This window comes from Mirounga angustirostris, unplaced genomic scaffold (assembly GCF_029215605.1).
Source record: "Mirounga angustirostris isolate CCGP_5_RB_7025 unplaced genomic scaffold, mMirAng1.0.hap1 SCAF_1, whole genome shotgun sequence".
Classification (NCBI taxonomy): Eukaryota; Metazoa; Chordata; class Mammalia; order Carnivora; family Phocidae; genus Mirounga; species Mirounga angustirostris.
In genome coordinates this window covers 131253465-131277900 of record NW_026991709.1, presented here as the reverse complement: position 1 = coordinate 131277900, position 24436 = coordinate 131253465, and the positions used below count along the sequence as shown (strand labels likewise).

The window sequence follows — 24436 nt, the reverse complement described above, 5'->3', positions numbered from 1 at the left end:
AAATCTACTTGAGATAAGCATTAGAAAAATAACACCTTCTTAGAAATGGTTTAAAATTGACAACTAATGTTCTTAAAATTATTACTGTGTAAAATAATTTCTAGTAGAATAATTGAAAAGTATTTGGAAAGTCCTTTTAGATTTACCTAAGAATTTATACTTCACTGAGCTTTGAAAGTGTTTTTTTTAAATGTTTATTTTATAGTTTATCTAATGCATATATATCCTTTATTATATCAACCCAGATAAAGGAATGGCTTTATTATTTTTCAGTGTAAATTATTTGTATATTCAGAGCTTTATTCATAGAGTGACTTTTTTGTTATGTGGAGAGGCAAATTAGTACTAACATTCTCTTTTTCCTGCCATGTTTATGTTTAATGCATTTTCTTCCCTCAATAATAGGTACAAAAAGTTTAGAAACATTCTTATGAAAAGCACTTTTTCAAAGCAAATGTTGACTTGCTGATAATGATGGATAATATTTTTATTAACATTTTTCTTAATGTACCCCCTCGTTAGAAGATGCACCCTTTTTTTGTACTGTTTTTCTTTTATAATACAAAAGACTACTTTTTGAGGTTAACGCACTGTAGGATAGTTGCTGGATAACTTTGGGAGTATTTTAAGAAAGAGAAATGATTGCCACCAGGTACACTCGACTCGTTTTCTGCTGTATGAAATCCTAACACTCTAGGTTGGAATATGCCTTATGCTGAGTTTTATAGTTCGGTGTTTTAAATCTTAGCCAACTTATTTTTAAAATTTTTTGTTTTGAAAAAATTAAAATAAGTAAAAAAAGAATATGACAAGATTGTAAACTTGTCAGCCACATTCCTCCCATCTTGTTCTTCCGAGCAGCGGGAAGAAATAGAAGAATTGAGGTTTAGATGTCTCATTGCACATATTGCAATGAACAGCTATAGAATTATATCATGAAATCAGTTATCCTCACGTGCAGTGTGATCAGGTTGTTACTATGGTAACATTTCCATTTGTGGATTTTTGTGGAGTTAAAATTTGTAGTCATCACATGATACTGCCATTGGCTTTTGATTTCGCATGTAAATAAATCACTGTACTACCTGCATGCTATTAAGTAGCACCAGTCATAGCTCTTAACAACCACCCATACACTCTAGGGTAGGGAATCAAAAATATGAAAATGAAGGAAATGCAAAATTACATTTTAAGGCTGTCCTGATGTTGCTGCTAAAATTTTAAATGTTTCTTTAAAGGGATAAGAGCATTGCTAGTTAGTTACTCTCTGAGATACCTTAATTTTATAAGTATATGATATGAAATTGGTTAGGCACGGTAGCAGTAGGAGGTAAGGAGGGCTTTAATTTATCAGCTAAATGGGTGCTTAAATAACCAAAACAGAAGTAATGACCCTTCTGAGACTGAGAAGATTCATTTGAAAACAGTCTTCTTTCATTTTAACCTTATTAACTGTTTGACATTTGTTCTGTTTTCAGATATGCAGAAGTTGTCCTGCTCATTTCACTTCTGATTATAAAATCAGACTCTAATATCTTAGATTAACTTGGATTAAAATAGCCTATAATGTTCCCTTGTATCAATTACTGTATTCTAGTAAAGATTCCTACTGTTTTTGTTTTGTTTTGCTTCCTAAAGCCCCCTGCTGCTGTTGATTACACCTAGATCTGCTACTGATTGGAACTGTTAAAAGGCAAAGATAGTGTGGCTGGTTGCTGAATCATTTAATTGTAGGACTAATAAGAGATGTTCTCTCTGGGACCTAAAAGAAATAGCGACACTAGAATATTATGTATAAAGAGGCCAAGAAATATTCTTTTGCACTTCAGTAATTTTTGAAGGTGTGAAATTTATTTACTTGTAACGTAATGGAGGAGTATCAGCAGCCTCGTTGGCTTCCTAAACCATGTAACTGAACTCTGTTGAGGAAAGAAAAAGGGAGGAGAAATTCTAGAGAAAATTTAGTGCTAACAATTATTTTTCCCTGGGAATTGAATACTGTTAGTTTTATCAAAATAAAACAAATGGGATAACTATATATGTTAGTTTTATCAAAATAAAACAAATGGGATAACTCAGTAGTTGAGACATTTGATAATGAAATGGCAAGAAATTCCAAGTTAAGTTTTCATTTGTAATTGAGGCCATATTTGTAAGCCCAATGCACAATATAGAATGAAGTTGTATAAGATATAAGCTCCCCATGAGAACTTTACATATAAGTTTTGGAATCTAGAGATAGGATTGGGTATTTTATGAGGCATCCATAGATCAAGAACAGCTATCAATTTGTACCCTCACTACTTAATAAATTGAGGTCATTAGTCCTGTGCTGGACTTAGAGTTATTTGAGGGGGTATCGTTATGTACAGGTGTATTAAATGATACTTCATGATATTGCTACTCTTGTTCATTATAAATAATTGCTTCTTCTAAAGACACTTCAGTTTTCTAGGTGCAGACTAAACCAGTGGTTTTAAGTAATCTGTTTGAAGTTACGTACATCTATTGGGAAGTACTGACTGTAACTTGAATTGGGAGAAAATGAATGTTCTTTTAAGATATTTATTGAAACATTTTAATCAGGAAACTTACATGAAGGGTGCTTTCTGGAAGGTGGTTGCCAGCAATGCATATGATAGGTTGGAGAGAGGGGAAGAGGCCAGTCAGAAAAGTTTGCGCTAAGGACTAGGCAGCAGGTAGAATGCAGTAATTGGAATGGTGGCAGTAGAAGTGAAGTAGAATTCAGTGTTGGGGTCTTTTACTTTTTGTTGATGACCCATTAAATCAAGCACCAAAAACCTGAGAAAATGGCTGAAATCTTTTAATGACTAAATGAATATGCTGTAAGTAATGAACCATTAGACTGTAAGCTCCTTGAAGGCTAATTAATCATTTTTGTGGTCTCAGTGCTTGACACATTACATTGCTTATAGTAGTCACTCAACCTTTTCTAAAGTGAAAAAAAGTAAATAAAAGAGAAAGCCCCTGTACTGGTTTGCTAGGACTGCCATAGCAAAGTATCACAAACTTAGTGGCAGAAGCAACAGAAATACCTTGTCTCACCATTTTGGAGACAAAAAGTCTGAGGTGAAGGTGTTGGCAGATTTGGTTCTTTTTGTGGGCTGCGGAGGAAGGATCTGTTCTAGGCCCGTCTTTGGCTTGTAGATGGCTGTCTTATCCCTGTGTCTTCACATCATCTTCCCTCTGTAGGTGTCTTAAGTGACTGCTTGTATTACCCCTTACAAATAAGAACACCAGTCATATTGCATGAGGGCCCACCTTAATGATATCATTTTAACTTCATTTCTTCCTTAAGGTTCTGTCTCCAAATAAGGTCATACTCTGAGGTACTGGGGGTTAGGACTTAAACATAAGAATTTTGGGGCATCGTAATTCAACCAGTAATAAGTCTCTTTGAAGTTGATAGGGCTGATAGGCCTATGGCTAATGACATATACAATGAATCAAAAAGTACAGATGGCCATTCTACAGTTAATGTCAGTAAGGGACCCACAGCTATATGTCCGTTTCTGATTAATACCATGTAATGTAAGTTTCACCTCAGTTTTACTGTTTTTCAATTTGTATCTGCAGTTTGACAGCTAACCATTGTACTGGTTTCCATCTAGTGGCAGAAATAGGAGATTGGAGGCTGTGCAAAGTACAATAGAACTAATTTCCTTGTCTCCTCTTCCACTTTATTTTACATTGTTTAGAAAATTTAAAGCATTATCCACCCCCATCGCCCAGACTTCTTAAATTTTAGGAAAACAAGCATTATCTAAGTATTATGGGTAATAACTAAATTACATTTATAATGTTGTAGTAGGTGGGTTTTTATGTACAATTTTGAACAGGTAGTCATTTATCTAGAACAGATGTTCTCCACGTGTGGTCTCTGGATCAGCAGCACAGCCTTACCTGGAGACTGTTAAGAAAAGCAAATTCTTAGGCTCTACTCCAGACCTATGGATCAGAAATTCTAAGGGTGGAGTCCAAAAATCTGTATTTTAATAAGATCTTCAAGTGATTCTGTATACACCAGCATTTAGGAACCACTTATATATTGTGAATATAAGTATACTGTACAGTACCTAATTTTATTGTTTTCAGTAATTATAGAAGCTTAGAGTTACATGTATTTTTCTTTCTAATATTCTTTTGGTTATATTATCTGCTACTGAGATTTTGATTAGGAATGGTACCCAAAGTTATTATGTTATTTTTATGGGAAACCATTAATTTCTATTGTTGGTTTATTGTGTGTCTTTCTAGAAATGTTTTATGCATGTAAAACCAAAGAAGTAAAACTCTCTTGCTCTGTGTGTGTGTGTGTATACTTCTTTCCTCTTTTTTTCTCCATCTACAGATGGTAACATAGGACCTTGCTATTTTCAGTTATCATTGTAACTTAGACTTTCTGTATTAATGCATCATTCTTTTGTTTGTCTTTCTCTTCTTTCTTCTTTTTAAATAGCTATATAGTATTACCACTGTATGCCTGTACAAGAACTTATTTAACAAGTCCCCAGTTGATGGACATTTAGGGTTATTTCAACAGTTTGCTATTTTAAAAATTCTGTGAGAAATATTCCTGTGAGTGGAGTACAGAATATTTTTTAAAAGATTCACACTAAAAACTCACATGCATATATAAAAGTTAATATTTTTATTATTTCATATGTGCAGGTATATTTGTAGTATAATTTCCTATGAATGTAACTACAAGGTCAAAGAGTATACATATATATACTCGTAATTTTGATAGCTATTTCCAAATCATCTTCCAAGGAGGTTACACCAGTTTATAACCCCTTTAGCAGATATAAATTATTGTTTCAAAATGTGTTTATTTGAAGGTATACCAGTGTTATATACTAGTGTTATATTTTTGAAGAAAACATCTATGTTAAGCTAAAAAGAAAACACAAAACTTAAACTAGTGTCTTCTACAAACAGTATATAAAGATTACTTCAGAGTTTCTTACATTAAGTTATAATATATTTTAGAAACTTCTTGATGCATAAATTGAAGATAGGTTTGAAGATTGTCTCCACTAATCTGAAGTAAATCTACATTTAGTGATTCATTAAAAAGTAATCTTTACATATCTGGAAAAACATATCTTTGAAATAGTTTTGGTTTACTGTCAGTGAGTACTTGGACAATCTTTAAATGTGGGGATTATTTGAGATACTACATATGTAGTTGTTTAAAAATTTATGATTTTTTTTTTTTTGGTAACCGCCATAATGTTTTTAATTAAAACTCTTTTTAGGTTTTTCATTTACGTAGTATCATTGGTTTATATTGTGTTAATCATTTCAAAATTTAAAATGAAGCAGTAGTGAGACACAGAGCATTGGTTTTTTTGTGTGTGTTTTTAAAAACATTCTATACTCCACCCACTCTCCCCTCCCCCCTTTTTAACACTCTCTTAACTTAAAACTACTAAACAGATTTTTATTTTAATCTTTGGAACAAAAAATGTTCTCTTGGGCTGATACCAGTACTTTCCATGCCAAGTTACAGACCGGAATCTATTTTTATAGGCCAAGATATAAACCTCTGAAAACCAGAGTTTATAATGGAAACATTGACAGGTCCTTAACTATCACAGCACACATGGCACTGCTGAAATCATAAGGTACAAGGCACAAGATTTCACATGCTGGGTGAGCATTGAATTTTTCAGTAATTGTATTGTCAAATGTCTTTCAGCTAGGGTTTAATAAGCATCATGTTCAAATGGAGCTGTGTTAGGGGCCATGAGAGCACATTGTCTGGGCCTGATTCCTGCCCTCTGAATGCTTATACAGAAGCACACAGACGCTGAAAAGCACTGGGATAAACCTGTTGGGGGACAGCTTAAGAGAAGGGATTTGGTGGGAGAGAAATAGGTGAACTTCCTCACCTCTAGATCTCATTTGTGGTACAGCCCTGAAAATCCTGCATGTTTTCGCACGTAGGTCATTACACGTGTGTTCTGGGTATTATTACAAAGTAGGTAAAACTGATCAGTGACATCTTCATTTTAATAGTATCACAAAGAAAGTTTAAACTTCATATTGTTACATAATCAAGGAAGTTTGATATTGGGTAGTTAGGTGAATTGAGAACTTAACCATTTTACTTTCTCTTTGAGGGATCCTATCTAGGTAAAAAAGAAAGGAGGAAGGAAGGAAGGAAGGAGCTTTCTTCAAAGACTACATTTGATTACTCAGCTTTATTTGATTAAAGAAAAATCATTAAAACAACCACCCTGGGTCCTTTGAATCACTATACAGTGTTTTAGTCATATTTTAGTTTAAATGTGATTAGTCCTCCTACCATTAGTTAATGAATGCCATCAGTTAATAGTAATGAATGGCCCTACAGTGTTTTAAGTACTTTAAAGGGAAACATGAACTCAGAACATGTCAGATACCTTTATGGGAAAATAGTTAAAATGGTTTAAGGTGCATATTTAATTTGAATGTTCATGGCGGGTGGGATTCTTGAATTTGTAACACCAACATTGTCTACTTTCTTACTGCCTTTTCTTTATCTTGTTAAATTCTGGAGAGAAGTGGAGGTGTTATGTCAGATATGCTATCTCAGAGGCATTGTGAAGTGTTACGAAAACCAGTATCTTGTGGGAAGATAATGAAGTGATAGTTTGTTGCTACAGATTTTGCAAGTACTGCCAGAAGAAATAGGTAAAAGGAAGATGTTAATTTGAATCTGAATCAGATTTTCTGTTGTAGTTTAAATTTGCCTTATCCATTGACCTATATCCATATACGTTTAATAAGATTTAGATAGGAGACATGCTTGACATCCCAAGAGGCATCTTTTTATGTTTCAGACTGGTTTTCCACTAATAAAGAGAATATGGACATTTTTTGAGTAGTTTAAGATTTTTGGATCTGTGATTAAATTTCTTCCCCTAATATGTTAGAAATAATGCCTTTGTATCTTGAAGGATGGAAAATTTCTAAATGTAAGCTATTTAAGTCTGTGCAGTTGTACTAGTTCTGGAATAGGGGGGTCCTCATTTGACCTATTTCTTTAGGGAGTAAAATATGTACACTAACTCTCTTGTCTACTTCTCTTTGCCATTACTGTAGAAAACCTCACCACATATTTCAGGAACTATGGCGTTGATCTTGGTTACTTAGGTTAAAGGTAATACCACCTCATATTTTAAAAGTAGCATTTTATTTCAATACAAGGTAAAATGGAGGAGTGTGTGATATATCTAGATCTATAGACAGACACTAAGTTCCTAGATTTACAGATTTGTCTGCCTTATAAATTGTTCCAGAAGCAAAAGTACAATGATGGAAGCATATACTAAATAAAACCAAAATCCAGAAAACTTGTTAGAGCTGACTAAACTTAGTCTCTTGTATTCATATCCATAGCTGAGAGGGCTGGTAACAAATCAGACAACTCACAAAATCTGTTCTATACTGATTGTATTAATAAATTTATCTGATGCAGTCTTACCACTAGCAGTTTCTAACTGAAACAGTTTTGAGGAAGGGCAATATTTTTAATCAGTGAAAGAAGAGACTTAGATTTTGTTTTGCCTTTGTGCCTCACAAAGCAGAGATTGTGTGAGTTGGGGCAAAGATTTTCTTTCCTGGGCTCATTCACATGTTCATCCTCCCCTATCATTTTCTCTTATTAGGACTTGATATACAGACACTGGGCTAGGAGCTCCTGATCTTCAGTAGTCAGTAGGTGTCATTTACTCAGAAACAACTAAAGATACTGAATTCATACAAAATAAAATCAAATTACATTTAGTATTATATTTTCTTATATGGCTCTCTAATTTGATTGGTTGATTGATTGGTTGTAGGTATTTCATTTCTCCAAAATACTAGAAGCATCCCGAGGACTGTCATCTGTCTAGATGCCCTTTTGTGTGACTTGGTTTTCCATCTTTTACTATACTTTTTCTATGCTGACTCCTTTTTACCTTATCTTCCTCCTTCTAGTGTACCATAGTCTTGATATTACTTCTGAGACTGATCTTTTATTCTTAACTTTCTGAGGAAAGGCTCTTTTCTGAAGAAGGTCCTGAGTTTTCAATCAAGTTTTTCCTCATTTGAGACATGTAATGTGGTCTCTATCATATCAACTCTCACTCCCATGCACAAGCCCCCCATGCCTTTCCATCTCAAAGTATAAACCAGAGTCTTTTCATGGCCTAAAAGGACATAAAGGGCCTCTCTCCTGTCCTTCCCACCCCATTTCTCTTCATTCACACCCCATCTTTCTTTGTCCCTCCAAAACTCCTAGCTGTTTCCCATTTTAGGGTCTCTGCATTTGCTGTTCCCAGCAAGCTCTGCCCCCAAATGATCCAGTGGCTTGTTCCCTCATTTATTCAAATGCCACCACCTTCTCAGGGCCTCCCAAGACTGCACTTTCACAAATAAGCTTCCAGCTCTCAAGCTCTCAGTGATGCCCCATCATACTCTGTCCCCTTATCCTCTTTACATTTTCTTCATAACATATGTCACTACTTGACATGTAAATTATTTTTTATGCTTAGTTTATTGTTTGTCTTCCCCTAGAATGTAAATTCTTGGAAGACAGAGACGTTGACTGTCTTGTTCACTTCTAAATGATTACCTTCTAGCCTAGCTGCTCGCATACGGGAGGATTCAACAAGTATTTTCTAAGTTGAATGTATGTTACACTTGTGCAGTCCCCGCTTTGTCCAATTTCTGTTTCCTTCTTTCCTTTCTCAGTAAACAAATTGAAAAAATATTATGTGAAATCTAATTGCAGTGTATAAGGTAGAGAACAAATCTTATGGGATATTTGAAGGATTTGTGTTTTTGAACTGTAAGTACCCTTCTGTCTTTGCTCTCATTCTAATAACCTAATTGTGTAAACATCGCCATCAGAGCAGTGGCAGTGTGATGATGATAGTAATAACAATAATAGCTAGTATTTATTGAGTGCTTACTATGTATGTGCCCGGTATTTTTCTGAGTTCTTTAGGTTTGTTTGTTTAATCCTCACAAAAGCTGTGAAATGGATATTTCTCATTTTACTTTGAAGAAACTGAGGGACAAAGAGTTTAACCACCTTACTAAGGTCAGATAGTTAATAAGGGCATTTCCTCAATTTGAGCCTACAAAATGTGACTCTGTCACTGGTGTCAACAAAAAGTAGATTATGGAAATTTCCTTTGGTGGGAATCGTAAAGCGTGGTAGTGGAAAGAAGTATGATTCCAGTGCATTCTAGGAGGAGGGGCTTTTCTTTCTTGCCTTTTGATTCTTTTGGAAGAGAGAAAGCCTGTTTTGTTTACTTTTTCCTTATTAGAAGTAGAAATACAGGACTGGCTTTTATATGATCTAGTTTCTGAATTTATCCATTTAATTGTTTGGAGCAGAATGGAATGGAGTTAGGAAGCATTTCAGAGAGAAGGGAGCCATTGAGATGAACTTTGGGAAGTGATTAGTGGGATCTGGTCTGATAGATATTTAGTCAGTAATATTTACTGTTATTTGCCAGATCATGAGAATAGAAGAGTGGTTTTGTTTTGTTTTATCTTGTCTTGTTTTGTTTTGTTTTAAAGAAATATTTCCGAGAGAGAGGAATGGGGTTGGATAAGTTTTTTTGACCAAGGCTAGTCGCCCAAATAAATAAATAAATAAATAAATGGATGTCTTTAAAGAATGAAAAGATATAAAGGAGAAGATTAGAAAGATAGATGTGGGTAGATCATGAAAGGTATTGAGAACCTGTAGGTGTATTTATATGTCAGCAGGCATCATGGAACCTTGATTATCCCTTGACTTCTTAGAGTTAGAGCTCTTCTAATACATCTCCTTTGCTATGGGATTCTGTCCTGCATTACATGGTATGTACATTTTCTGTATTCTGCCTCCTATCAGATTCTAAGTGTTAAGACAGCAAGGATGTTGCCTCTCCTCGTTCTTTATTCCCTGGAGTTCCTTTCCTAGTACCAATATACACAGTAGGAAGACCGTAGGAATGTCTTAAAATGAATTTCTAAAGAAGTCTGAATTCATGCCCCAGCCACTTAGTGTGTGCCATTGAGCTGAGATCCTTAACCTGTTCATTTCAGTATCCACATATATAAAATAGGGATGATAATGATGCCTTTCTGATAAGATGCTGAGGAGATTGAATGGGATAGTATCATAAAGCACGGTGTCTAGCTGGCATTTACTAAGCATGCAGTAATCATCAGTACTGCGCACCTCTCTTAGCATAGAGAAAGCGTTGAACAAATTATCATAATCATTCTTTATTTCTTTTTTGTTCAGGAACATAATCAGTTGTTCATTGTACCATATTTACAAAGGGAAAATTTGGTTTTCTTTAAATCATTCTTTTCAGAATGCATCCTGCAACATTATTTGCCATATGGGGACTATTTAAAGCATACATGAATGGTAATTTAATTTACACTGTACTTATGATTTTTTAATACTGTATTAAAATTATTATGTAACTGTGATTTCTTTTTTCTAAAAAATCCTATAAATTATTAAGCAAAAGACTGCATATTTGAAAACTGGGCAAAAGATATGAACAAGCAACTCTTAGAAAAGATGACCCAAATGGCTAGTAAGTAGCCACAGGGGGTTCCTAGATATTTGGTCAGACATTATTGCAGGTGGTTTTATGAGGGTGTTTTGGATGAAATTAATATTTACATGGGCAGAAGTAGATTGGCTCTCAATGTGGGTGGGCCTCATCTAATCAGTTGAAGGCCTGAGTAGAACAAAAGACTGACCTTACCCCTAGCAAAAGGAATTCTACAGCAGACTGACTTGGACTTCATCTATATCCTCTCTTTCTGATGGCCTTCAAGCCGTATTATCATTGGCTTCTCCTCTCTGACAGCCTTTGAAATAGAACATTGGCTCTCCCTGGATCTCCAGCCTGCCTTCCTATTCACCCTGCAGGTTGAACTTGCCAGGTCTGTGTAATAAAACTCTCTCTTTCTTCTACTTTTTCTCTAAAATCTTCTATTGGTTTGTTTCTCTGGAGAACTCTAATAGAACAGATGAAAAGATTTTCAATCAAGAAGTAGTCAGGGAGATGCTAATTAAAACCACAGTGAGATACCACTTCATACCATTCAGATTGGGGGTGGGGGGAAGAGGCTCATATTAAGAGGTAGCAGGGATGTAGAGAAATAGGAACTGTCCCATACCAACATATAAATTAGTATAGCTACTTCAGGTAGAAATTTGACATAATTTTGTTAGAGTTAAAGATAGGTAAACAATTTGATCTAGCGATTTTACTTCTAGATTAATATTACTAGATTCATCAAAATAAGATTGCATTAAATGTTAAGGTATGATATCTTAAAATTTAGTTTTGTGCCATGAAAATTCTTTCATTTTTATATTTGGTTGCTTATTTAACTATAGATAGATATATGTATGTGGCTTGCCTATGGGCTCACAATTGCTGTTTTGCAGACTTCCACAGGGTACTCAATAAAATAATTTTTTTTTTTTTAAAGATTTTGTTTATTTGTTTGACAGACAGAGACACAGTGAGAGAGGGAACACAAGCAAGGGGAGAGGGAGAAGCAGGCTTCCTGCTGAGCAGGGAGCCCGATGCGGGGCTCGATCCCAGGACCCTGGGACCATGATCTGAGCCGAAGGCAGATGCTTAACGACTGAGCCACCCAGGCGCCCCCTCAATAAAATAATTTTTGAAATGAGATGGTTTAAATAAGTATATCAGGAATTTCAGTCACTATGTCCATTCTGAAATTCTAGTAGTAACTAAAAAATATAGATTAATTTTCATACATTTTTTGGGTGTTAACACTTTTCTGTCAGTAAATTACTAGAATGATTTTGTAAAGAATGATCATGCTGTTCCAAAAGGGTGTGTGTGGCATATAAAAATAATCCATATTGTACTAGAAGGCAAAGTATTAGTTTCTCAAATATGGGAAAGAGAAAAGATCATACCAATGTATTTGTGTAATTATGTACGTTTACTGTTTTGACCACTTACGTTCACTTAATACTTAAATAACAAGTGGACTTTCTTAAATATTTAGTAAAAACTTAGAGCTTCATACTGCTTGGACAAAGTCTTCCTATGGCATTAAAAATAACTGGACATCTTAATCTTTTACTTGATTTTTCTAGGATTTAAAATCCTAGCTATTTAAAATATTACTGAATGGAGCACTTGGTGTTATACGCAAACAATGAATCATGGAACACTACATCAAAAACTAATGATGTAGGGCGCCTGGGTGGCTCAGTTGGTTAAGCGACTGCCTTCGGCTCAGGTCATGATCCTGGAGTCCTGGGATCGAGTCCCGCGTCGGGCTCCCTGCTCGGCAGGGAGTCTGCTTCTCCCTCTGACCCTCCTCCCTCTCATGCTCTCTGTCTCTCATTCTCTCTGTCTCAAATAAATAAATAAAATCTTTAAAAAAAAAAAACAAAAAAAAAAACCTAATGATGTAATGTATGGTGATTAACATAACATAATAAAATAAAATTAAAATAAATATTGTATATATGGTTTTTAAAGTTATAAGAACATTTTTTTTTTGTTTTTGCTAAGGAAGACTTTGTAAAAATGTACTTAAGTGAAAGTGAGTATATTTGGACTTGGGTGGGGGGAGATTATTACCTGGTTTCAAAAGCCTCCATAGGAAAAAATTACCTTATGATAATGTCACTTGAAGTGCTTGATCCTGTTTAGTTCATTAGAAATTAAGATAAAATTTCTAGGCCCTAAACAGTTTTCAGAGCTTCATATCTCTATTTATTTAACTCAATATAATTCCAAGTGACTATGTCATTGTTTTGTAAATGGGTAAAGGGTGGCATGAAGTTTGTAATCTACCTTTTAAGTGTTTGCTGAGGTTTAGGCATACATTATCAAAATTTTAGAAATTATGCAATGTTTTCATTTAAATCAGTGTGGTAAGAAATCTATATACCTGATTTAATGTACTTATCTTTTAAACATTATTGTGATATTCAGTGAAATTTTGAAGAAAGCGTGCTGTCTTCTGCTAAAGTATATACACAGGAAGAAGTATGTATATTTGCCAGTAAAAGTCTTTGGCAGTTGGTATAGGGTTTGTGTAGCCTCTCTGTTGTCCCTGTGTATACCCACATGACTATTTGTGTATTTATTGTTTTGTTAATTGCACTCTTTCGTCAACCTGTTCAGCTCCTCACTTGTTCTACATGGCATTCATGGACTTATTCTGGTTTTTCAGTATGCATTGATGTCTTGAAAAATTCTTCAGTAGTAGCCATAGAACCCTTATGCTTTGTGACATTGGGATATCATGTGAACACTGTATCATCTTCTGTTTTTTATACTTAACCCTTTTTTCTTTATCCATCTTTCATTTTACCAGTGCTTGAAACTTACTTTCTTGTAAAAATATGTAGACAGTTTTATTCTCATTTTGAGGGCCCATAATGTTTACATTTTTAAGCTATACATATGTATCTTTTTTTTTTTTTTACATGAACATTGTGGTTTTGGTATTAGAAAAAATACAGACAGAAGTTATATATATACAAGTCTCTTTTGGGTAAAGATGGAACTATTACAATCAACATGAATAGCAAAGACTCAGAGAATCTCTCAAGTCCTATTACTTTCCAGTGAAGCTCAAATTCATTATTTACAGTAGGTTACTATTTTAGGTGACTGTCATTTTCTGTTATCAATTATAGAAAAATCTATATATATGTCATCAAGTTGGAAAATTGGAGTTTTTATTGTCTCTATAAATAATGATGATCTTCTATTATAATTGAAACATTTTTACATTCATACTGAGGCTTCTTGTTTCATATGTCCAAATATATAGAAGCTACTACTTACCATGAGCAAATAAGCGAGTCATTTTTGAAGTCACTAATCAGTTAAATTGGTGTTTTTCATATGGAGTATAACATGTCTTCACATTATGCATTATTTTTTTAAAATTTAAGGTCACACTCAGAGCTTACCATACCCCAGATTCTTATGCAGTATCATGAATATTTATTAACATTTTATTTATAATATGAGAATGAAAATGTTATATATTTGAATAAGAATGGTCTCAACAAGTTAACAAAGCTCAATTTTCTTTGTTTTTTGTTTTTTTTCTTTTTTCTAAATGCACCTATTTTTCTTAGTAAAGATAATCTCACTGTTAGAATAGTCATGTACTCTATCTCCATTCACTAGGGTCCTCAGTGGCTCTTAGATTTTTGTTGGGTTGTTTCATTTTTCTGCATTTGGTAGGGGATGATTTCCATTAAGAAATTGGTTTGTTCATTTGTTTATTATTATATTTCTTTGCAGTTACTTAGGGAAATTGAAAGACAAGTTGCTGTGGGGCCGGGTACTTTGAGTAGTATTTATTATCTTGGTCTTTCCCATCAGTGATTACTAATTAATGATTACTAGATTGCAGCTCTGGAAAAACAACTCTCTCCTGCTTTGGGGTGAGGTTTTTTGGGATCTTACTCTCAGAGTTTTGATCTCATTTAATCCTGGGACTCCTATAATGAGCATACCACATATTTTCCCATAGGTACTCATCTTCATTTATCTATTGGTAGGGTTGTTAGATAAAGTACAGGATGCACAATTAAATTTGAATTCCAGATAAATTGTGAATACTTTTTAGTAAAGTATGTTATAGATACTACTTTTATTGTTTTTCTGAAATTCAGATTTGACTGGGCATCTGTATTTTTTACTTTATTTCAGTTAATTAATAATTTCAATTAATTAGCTAATGCTAAGTCTGGCCACCTATTTCCTGGGCTCTTTCCTCACTCAATTTTGAGCTCCTTGGGTGAAGAGGGCTGGATGTACCTTAGTTCATCTATACATAGTTTTCCTATCTCCGTGGTAGTCTGGTGATTTTTACCAACTGAAAGAATAAAATCTCTAATCAGCCATAATGTTTCTTTATCTGAGTATTTGTAAAGCAACTGTGTTTGACTGAGTTTGCCCTTTTATGTGAGTTAAGTTCATTGAAAATCATGTTTCAGTGAAATGTTGCAGATCTTAATATTAATTAAAAAATTTCATCTCCCTTTCTCTTCACTTCTCTTCATCATCTTTTTCCCTTCTCTTTCCAGCTCTTACTATAATTAGCTAGCATTAACAGCAAATGTTTACTTTAGTTAAATTATTCAGAACATTTATTTTACTTGTCAAAGGTTAGATCAGGTTGTTGTTTGAACTGGTAATTAAATGCAGCCTAATATGCTCTTGTATTTAAATGCAATATAAGCCTGGTTCCTCATCATTCTGTATAATTTTGATGTTCAAGGCTGACATTTCAAAAAGGTTTTCTCTTTTCAAATATTGCTCATTCTTCTTGACCACCTAATTGTTATAGTTACCTTGATTTTATGAAAACCTGACTGAGTAGTTTAAAGGCTTGAGGTGTTCTCTGTATAAAATAGGGACAGTCACAATTGGAAGTATTTTGGTATGGCTGTATAATAACAAAAGATTTGGTCATTAGGCGGAGCTACTTTCCCAGTCTTTGCGTTTTGAGCATCTGTTCTAGAGAACTCTGAAAGCAAATAAGGATATACTGTGGAGAGCTTTTTGTTAGACCACTTTAACTTTTTATAATGCTCAATTTTCTCTCGGTTTATATAGTCACAACTGCCACTTTCTATTACTCTATAGCATTTGAATATTTGAAAGGCCAAATATATTCTTATTTTGTAATATAACATATTTAAGCCCACCTGTGAACATTTCATATATTCTTCTTATTTCTGAATATATATATATATATATAGTTTATGAATCTAGTTTATTTCTATAGTGGATTGTTTGCCCTAAACATCTTGTTCTGGTAGCCTGGAAACTGTAAGAATTAAGTCTTATAATTTTAATTTTCTTTTGATCATTGTTCTTAGGATGGTAGACCCTTATGTATTCCTATACCTGTTTAATTGGCAACACTTAGATAGTACAATTGTGTGGTTGGTAAAAGTGAACTAGGTTTTCAAGATTTTACCAATGAGTGATATTTAATATTGAATGACATGTATTAAGACAAATGCTTTTATATATAATTTATTTGGCATTGTAAATGCATTTATCTTGTGAGAAACAGAACCCCTGTTGTCAGATGAAGTATTCTGGAAAGGTTTGGAGTAAATAAATAATAAAACTACTTTGATACACAGTCTAACCAATATTAAATATTAAGACTTTCAGATGATTGATTTTAATACTTAACTTATTCAGAGTCCAATGTAACCCTCTTGCATTAAAGATTGACAGAATTTAAAAATAGAACTTTATTCTTTCTTTCTTTGCTTTACTTCTTTCTTCACTTTTTCTTTCATTCTTTCTTCCTTCCTCCTTTCCTACCTCCTTCTCTCCCTTATGAGGAAGACTTTAGAACATCATTATTCCCAAACATCAAATTTACCTCTAGCTGCCAACATTTTTAAATAAAAGAGGTTTTTTTAATCATTAATTCTATAGATAATGTTCAGTTACTCTCTCTCTTAATTATGAAAATACAGCTTCTATCAAAGTTTGTTGCTTTTATAGCCAAGATGTCATGTTTTAGGTTATATACCCATCATGGTAAATGCATGCTATTGTGACAGATACTTATTCATACCATATCCTCTCTCCCTTTGATAACTGTGCTCTGGAAATAGTTCATTTAAGCTCTTTGATATGCTTTTCTTATAGGAGATATCTTTATGTAAAGTAATATTACTCTGTCATTTCAGTGTTTGACTTTTAAGTTTACCATCAGTCAAGAATTTAAATGAATGAAGTATGCGTATATGAGCTTTTCTGAATATGGATGTCTTTAGAAGACACAATTCAGAATGCTAATTCTCTGCCTATGTATTAGAAGCTGTGAAAGAATGAATACACATTGAAAATACATAGAACTTAGATTCAGAGGGTATAAATTATTTTTCTAAAGGCTTTTGTTGATGTGATACCATTTTAAAAGAAAAAAAAGTTATTGAACTGACCTGTCCTTTTGTCTGTATAATGCTAATTTGAGATTTTCACTTGAGACTGCTTGTATTGCTTCACTTGACATGGAAAATATTGTTTTGAAATTTTATTATTATTATTATTTTTTAAAGATTTTATTTATTTGACAGAGAGAGCGAGAGAGCACAAGCAGGGGGAACAGTAGAGGGAGAGGGAGAAGCAGGCTCCCCGCCAAGCAGGGAGCCCGATGCGGGGCTCAATCCCAGGACCCTGAGATCATGACCTGAGCTGAAGGCAGACGCTTAACGACTGAGCCACCCAGGCACCCTGAAATTTTATTAAATATATTTTAAAACTGTCATCTAAGCTTTAGGGCTAAACTCTTACCCTCTCATTAAATATTAACTATTTTCACAAGACTTACCTTCTTTCAGGCAGATCACTTTTATCCTGAGATTTAATATTGTAAGAACCAGATTTGTAAAGCCAATATAACTGTCCTTAAGATTAGTCTTGGATTTTAAATGGCAGTTTCAGCCTAACGTGTCAATTCCTGTGACCAGGATAGCAGTAAAACCATATTGTACAACCAGTTTTGAGTTTTGTGAATTTTGAGTTTATGTGAAGCAGGAAATTTAACTGTTATTTATGGTAATGGAGCAAAGAAGGGATATCTCCTTTCTCAAGTCTTAGAAGGTATATTGCTGTGTGTTCTGAATTAGAAAAAATAAGATTGCCTTCAGTTTTAAAAATTCTGAGGGTTTTGTCAGGGAAATTCTCAAGACAGATTGACATTATTTAAGAAAACTGAAATCCATCAATTATGAATTTTAGTAGTCCTTTACTCTAAGGTATTTATTTTTGGTCATTATGTATTTTTCTCTCTATCTGCCTTTTATATAGAGAAGATTAAGTCATATCAAATACGGAAGTCTGGGTTTGTAATACAAATACAAGATGTAATGGTACATTGTGCCTTTCAAAATGTTTATGCCATTTTGACTTTTAATAATGATTATCTTGGGGCACCTGGGTGGCTCAGTTGGTTAAGCGACTGCCTTCGGCTCAGGTCATGATCCTGGAGTCCCGGGATCGAGTCCCACATCGGGCTCCCTGCTCCGCGGGGAGTCTGCTTCTCCCTCTGACCCTCCTCCCTGTCATACTCTCTGTCTCTCTTTCTCTCTCTCGCAAAAAAAAAAAAAAAAAAAAAAAATCTTAAAAAAAAATCTTAAAAAAAAATAATTATCTTAAAATTTTTAGGTTAAAAAAGTTCCCTTAATTACTTTATTTGAATTTTTTTCAAATATTTTCTTACGGTCTGATATTTATAGGTGAAAGATTATTCATAATAGTGGTTAAAATGAATATAGACACATTTGTTTAAAAACCTTTGATATTCTTCTTTGTAGTAGTCAAATATTTTTGCTCTTGGTCTTATCACAAAACACAAATTGGAAAATTTTTAAGAGAATTACTTCACATTTAAAAGCAGCACTATATTGTGGTTTTATAAGGTAATCACAATAGCAGTAGCCAACTTGCAATTAAATATTTTTTTATTCTAGAAAGCTAAAGTAGCCTTTGTATTTAAAACCAAACAACAAAAAACAAAGCAGCACCTGCTTAATAAGTTACTTTTGAACAAGATTATTATTTAAATCCATAATTAAAAGTAACATCATGTAAACTTTTTCTTCAACAGATTTCTTGAAAATAACTCATTATTACTATTTAGCCAGTTTGCTTTATTTGAATATAAAAGAATTTTAGTGATTCAGTTTCAATCTATAGGCATAATAAATTAGAAGTGGATGCCTAATTGTACAGACTAGTTGTAGATATTTGGTAAATTTTATATGTTGGTTATTGATTATAACCATAGATGTTGGTTTCTAAAAAATTATTATTAAAGCTAAAATCAGTGAATGACTTCTTGAACCTAACTTTCTCGAAGGAGTCAAAAAGACCTTAAGTATCTTTGAAAATCTTGAGTGAATATATGAACATCATCATGTTGTAGAGTATCTTATTTTAGCTAGAAAGGTGTGTTTTTTTTTTTAATGTTCTTTTTAAACATATACTTTGATATCAGTTTGGTAGTTACTTGTTTATCTCTCATAAAGTTCAAAGTACATAAAATTCCCTTATTTGTATATTTTAGGTATGTGAAGTGTATAACAGCGAAAGTGTACTATAAAAATAAAAAATTAAGGTAATGATATGAAAACATGTCTAGGATATTAAAGAAATTTTATGGAAATCTGGCTGTTAACTTGGAATATGCATTTTCAAGTGTTTTCTCTCATATTTTCAAAAGTATAACAAAATGTATGGAGAATATGAATCTTAACATTAAAATAGTTGTCCATGGGCCAAATACAATTTTGAAATGTGTTTAATCTATTCCACACAGTTTTTTTTTAATTGGAATTATTTGCCAACACTTTAAAGAGATTTCACATAAAATTCTGGATTTCTAGCTTGTCTTGAATAAGCCAAAGCAGAGTAAGGGTGTTTCAGTCATTCACAGACCCCATCCTCTTATACCCCTTTGCTTTATACCTTGCCTGTTTGTCTCATTGACTTACTGAGAGCCAAATATAGTGCCGGAGTAAAGAATGTGAGCTCTAGAGCTAGACAAGATAGTTTTCTGGCTTCAGTACTTACTACTGGTGTGACTGTAGACAAATTAGTTAATCTCTCTGTACCTCAGTTTTCTCTTTGGTAAAATGAAAATGATGAGGAAGGTATGTCAGTAGGGCTGTTGGGAGGATGAAATGATGAATATGCATGAAGCATTTAGAGTGGTTTTGACTTATAGTCATTGCTCAATCGACGTTCATTTCAATTAATAATGCTCTTTGCTTGACCCCTTTAGGCATTTGAGCTTGATGGTCCTTACTTCTCCATAGCAGAGGACTTTATTTCTTAATCTGTTTATTCATTTAATCAAAATTAATCAGATTCTGTTTTATAATATATGTAACTGATCATTTACTTTTTGCTGTCCTCTACTAGACTGTATTCCCCAGAATTCCTTCAGTATTGTAAGTGCTAAATATTTGCACACATAAGCAGCAAATAACTGATAGCTGTCTAGATTTATGGATTTAGGACTTGATTTATAGCTTTAGGAATTCTTACTGTATGTTGGCAGTGAAAGTTTTCTGCTTTCTGTAGTGTTGGTTTTGCTTACCTTCTTGCTTTTGTTTTAGCCACAATCTAAGGTAGGTGTGAGTGTGAGTGGGTGAGAGTTGGAGAGTTCTGGTAAAACTCAGAAAATGTACAAGAGTATTTTACAAAGCGAGAGTTTTAGGGAGAAACTAAGCAGGATAGAGGAGCATGTTGTGTTGGGAAGAGGCTGGTCAAAGATTTGTATATTCATTGGCTTCTCTGGAACCTTTTCTTGGTAAGTGGAGTCCATATCCTGTAAAATTATATACTTGTTTTCATTGGGCTTCTTTTTCCAATTTATCATTCCTCATTTACTCTTCCTATATCATGTCTCTCCCTTCTCTTGAAACTTAAAATTTCATGTGTTACATTATTTTGGATGAAAATTAGTGAGCCCAGTTTATTTTTTTGGAAAATTCTGATTTGGGAAGGTTATATGCAGCTTATAAACAAAGAAGATTTGTAAGTAGTTAGTGTAGCTTAAAAGTTCAATAATAATTAATTAAAAACATCTTTGTTTAAATTGAATCATTTATAGAAATCAGAACCTAGGAGAAAAACCTTCAAAATGAATAAAAAAATAGGTGGTTATTTATATAATCTTGCCTTTGTAAGCATAATAATACTAGAGGTAGAAGCCATAAAGGAGATATAGATATATTTGGGTGCACAGAAATGAAAAATTACTTATGTCACAAAAACACCATGTTATTTGAAGACAGACACATTCTGAGAAAAATATCTGTATCACGTGACAAAGGTTTAATATTCTTAAGATCTAAAGAATGCTTACAAATTATGAAGATAATCATAATAAGAAACTCCATCCACAAAAGATAATAAATAAATGTCAGAGAAAACATATGAATCTTCAGTAATCTCACTAGTTATCAAGCAAATGCAATATAAAATTTGACTATCACACTGGTCAATAAAATGAATTACCCATTCCCATTGTTAATGAGGGTGCAGGGGAATGAATTGTTCTATGTACGAATCTTTCTAGAGCATAATTTGCCAAAACTTATCATAGAGTCTTATTTTTTTAAATACATGTTTGGTCCAGCAGTGACATAAGAATTTATCTTAAGGAAATAATCATAGGTTGGCAGAGATATTACTCAAAGATATTCATTGTGAAATTGTTTATAGTGTTGAACAGCTGAAAGCATTCTGTCTGTTCACTAATAGGGAATTGGTTACATAAATTGGTATAGTTATTTAATGGAATACTAGAGGTCCATTTGAAGTGATAATATGGTCTTTTTTATGGGATGGAAAATATCCACAATAATTTACATAATCAGTATACTTAGCATGTTAGATCACATTAAAAAATATATATTTTAAATGCCAGAACAGAAACAGGAAGGATATGTGTAATAAAATGAAATGTTAACAGGGCTACTATTTTTAGCTAACACAATTATGAATGATTTTAGTTTGTTATACTTTCTATATTTTGAAATTTTCTATTGTAAATGGATATTGTTTTGACAATGAAATAAGAAGATGCTATAAATGGACTGTAATTTAACTTACAATTCAACTTTCTGGGCAGAAGTTTATTGAAAATACATGTGCTTGAACATTGAGGTAAAGGTTACCAGTGAAGTTCAAATTTGTGGAGAGCTGTTGAAATGGAAATTTTGTGCCACTTTTTGCTTCTTTGCATATGCCTGCCAATGTGTTGTAACAGTCCCTGAAGCCTGTGGAAAACTTGTTAATGTCTGTAATGCTCATTTAATCATTTCAATCTTGTATTTATTCCCAGTCATAGCAAAATGAAAAAATATCATTTCTCTGTCTCTCTCTCTCTCTTTTTTTTTAAATCTCCCAGGTAGTCACTTTGGTGACATTGTCCAGTTCTCACAATGTATCATTCCTTATCTGAAACTAGACACCCTCTGCAGCCAGAAGAACAAGAAGTGGGCATCGATCCCTTGTCAAGTTACTCAAACAAGACTGGAGGTGAGCTTTCTATGCAGATACATTCTGGTTAATGGAAAACCTAGCAGAGAGCCTCTAGTTAGCTCTGCCTGCCTCCTGTATGTAGTTCTTTTCATGAAGCGGAGCAGGGTATCTTGAAGCACTCTTCCCTGGATAGGTAGAGAGCACTCTGACACTAATGAATACCACACAGCATCAACTTTCAATTATAGACAGAAGCATTAGCCAAATGTTTAATGCACTGTCATTCTTAAAAAAAAAAAAAAGATGAACAATTACTTCAGCATAGGGAATGGCCTTTGTCAGACATCCTTTAAAGAAGTCTTAAGCTTCTGGTGTTGATTTTACAGGGATTTTTTGCCTTTAAAAGTAAGTTGACATTATTCCAGGATAAAAGACTTGCCTCATTCTCTCTTCTCTCTCTCTCTTTTAAAGTAATTGAGATGTGTGTCTTACTTTTAGAGATCTATACATTGAAATTGTTGAAAGAATAAAAGAGACTGTTAAAAGGTAAACTGCATTCAGGGTCTACCTTATAAAAATTTATCAAATGTGTATGTTTCAGAACTCTGTTTTGTTTTCTCTGTATTGGTAATAATATAGTATCTGAAAAAGGAAGCTGTCAGTTTGTGCAAATTCTTAAAGCCTTATCTTTATTTTTAGTTGATTCATTGACTCAGGTTACTACTTGTAATTTTTTGCTCATGAAATATATACATCAGGATTTTGAGCTGTATTTTAAAAAAATCACAAAGTGATTCACATATATTTTGTTTACTTCAGATTCAATTTTTTTTTTCTATATTGGTAGAAAGGTCTGCTATTAACTTGTGTTTTGGGAATTAAAAAAAAATGATTCCTTAAAGTGGTTATTTCTTTAGTGCACAAAGCTTGACTTTATGGAGTGTGTTTATGGTTTTTGTGCATCTTTACTTCCTTCTACATCATACAAATGCCATTGTTGTTTTCAATGAAAATAGTATAATTTGGGGGCACCTGGTGGCTCAGTCAGTTAAGTGTCTGCCTTCGGCTCAAGTCATGAATTTAGGGTCCTGGGACTGAGCCCCGCATCGGGCTCCCTGCTCTGCGGGAAGCCTGCTTCTCCCTCTGCCTGCCACTCCCCTGCTTGTGTGCTCTGTTGGGTGCTTGCGCTCACGCTCTCTCACTCTCTCTCCTTCTCTCAAATAAATAAAATGTTTAAAAAGAGTATAACTTGGGCGCCTGGGTGGCTCAGTTGGTTAAGCGACTGCCTTCGGCTCAGGTCATGATCCTGGAATCCTGGGATCGAGTCCCACATCGGGCTCCCGGCTCAGCGGGGAGCTTGCTTCTCCCTCTGACCCTATCCCCTCTCATGCTGTTTCTCTCTCTCTCTCTCAAATAAATAAATTAATTAATTTAAAAAAAAAAAGATTTAAAGAAAAAAAAAAGAGTATAACTTGCCCTACGACTTATTTTTGTGATTTTACTTTTTATTTTTGTGTGTTTATTGAAAAGGTCTCAAAAGGACTGTTCAAGGTTTTAATAATATGAAAAAAATTGTTAGTATCTTAGCATCTTAAAAATTTCAGTGGTAAGAATACTACATCTCCTAGTGATGTTTTTTTTAAGTGTAGTATCTATAAGAAGCACTAATAATTAAATAAGTCAAATTATTTCACAAGCTTTTCTGTAAGTGGGTATTTTAAAAATAAATATATTTTATTTATAAGTATATAAAATAATTTCACCAAAATTTTCTGATTTATGTGCTTACTTTAGAACACAGTTGTTTTTGTTTTTTTTTTAAGTATGTATTTTTTCTGGTCTAGTTCATTAAATACTGAGGTTCTATTTTTTTTATTTTAACTGGTTAAAAAACATTTTAAATTAATTTTATCCTTTACTGTTTGCAGGAATGAGTAGTTACCTTTACTGAAAAGGCTTTTCGTTTATATCCTAGCCTAACATTTCTATGACATACAAAGTTATTAGGAATGAATTGATGTTTAAAAGTGCCATTAATTCATTTACCCCAAATGTTCATTAACAATGTAAATGTATGCTGATGTTCTATGAGACAAGGAAGTGACTAATGACTCTTCCAACTAACAACACTTAAAATGAATAGAAACTTTAGATAGCTAATCTTGAAGTAATCAAGACCCTCATTCAGCTTGGCATCTCTGTATGCTCTAAAACAGCTGTCAACTGTTAAAAATATATACAAAACACACATACGCACACGCACATGCAGAAAGAATGATATGTAAATATCTAGTTCTTGAAAGCCATGAAGGTTACTAACCATAGTGGGTTTTGTGCATTGTATATGTAAATATTTTATATGAAGCAACTAT

The 24436-nt window shown here is 33.4% G+C and overlaps 1 protein-coding gene across 12 annotated transcripts in view; it reads left to right on the top strand.

Annotated features, from left to right (window-relative positions):
• Nucleotides 1–24436, top strand: part of TBC1D5 (TBC1 domain family member 5) — a 587897-nt gene that overhangs the window by 210957 nt on the left and 352504 nt on the right. For 11 of the 12 annotated variants that reach the window (XM_045903863.3, XM_064588415.1, XM_045903861.3 and 8 more), the window contains one exon: nucleotides 21991–22121. The exons of the other annotated variant lie outside the window; for it this stretch is intronic. In XM_045903863.3, the coding sequence (XP_045759819.2) occupies nucleotides 22025–22121 (97 nt within the window). In that variant the 5' untranslated portion in view covers nucleotides 21991–22024. The remainder of the gene's footprint in view (nucleotides 1–21990; nucleotides 22122–24436) is intronic. 12 annotated transcript variants of the gene reach the window in all.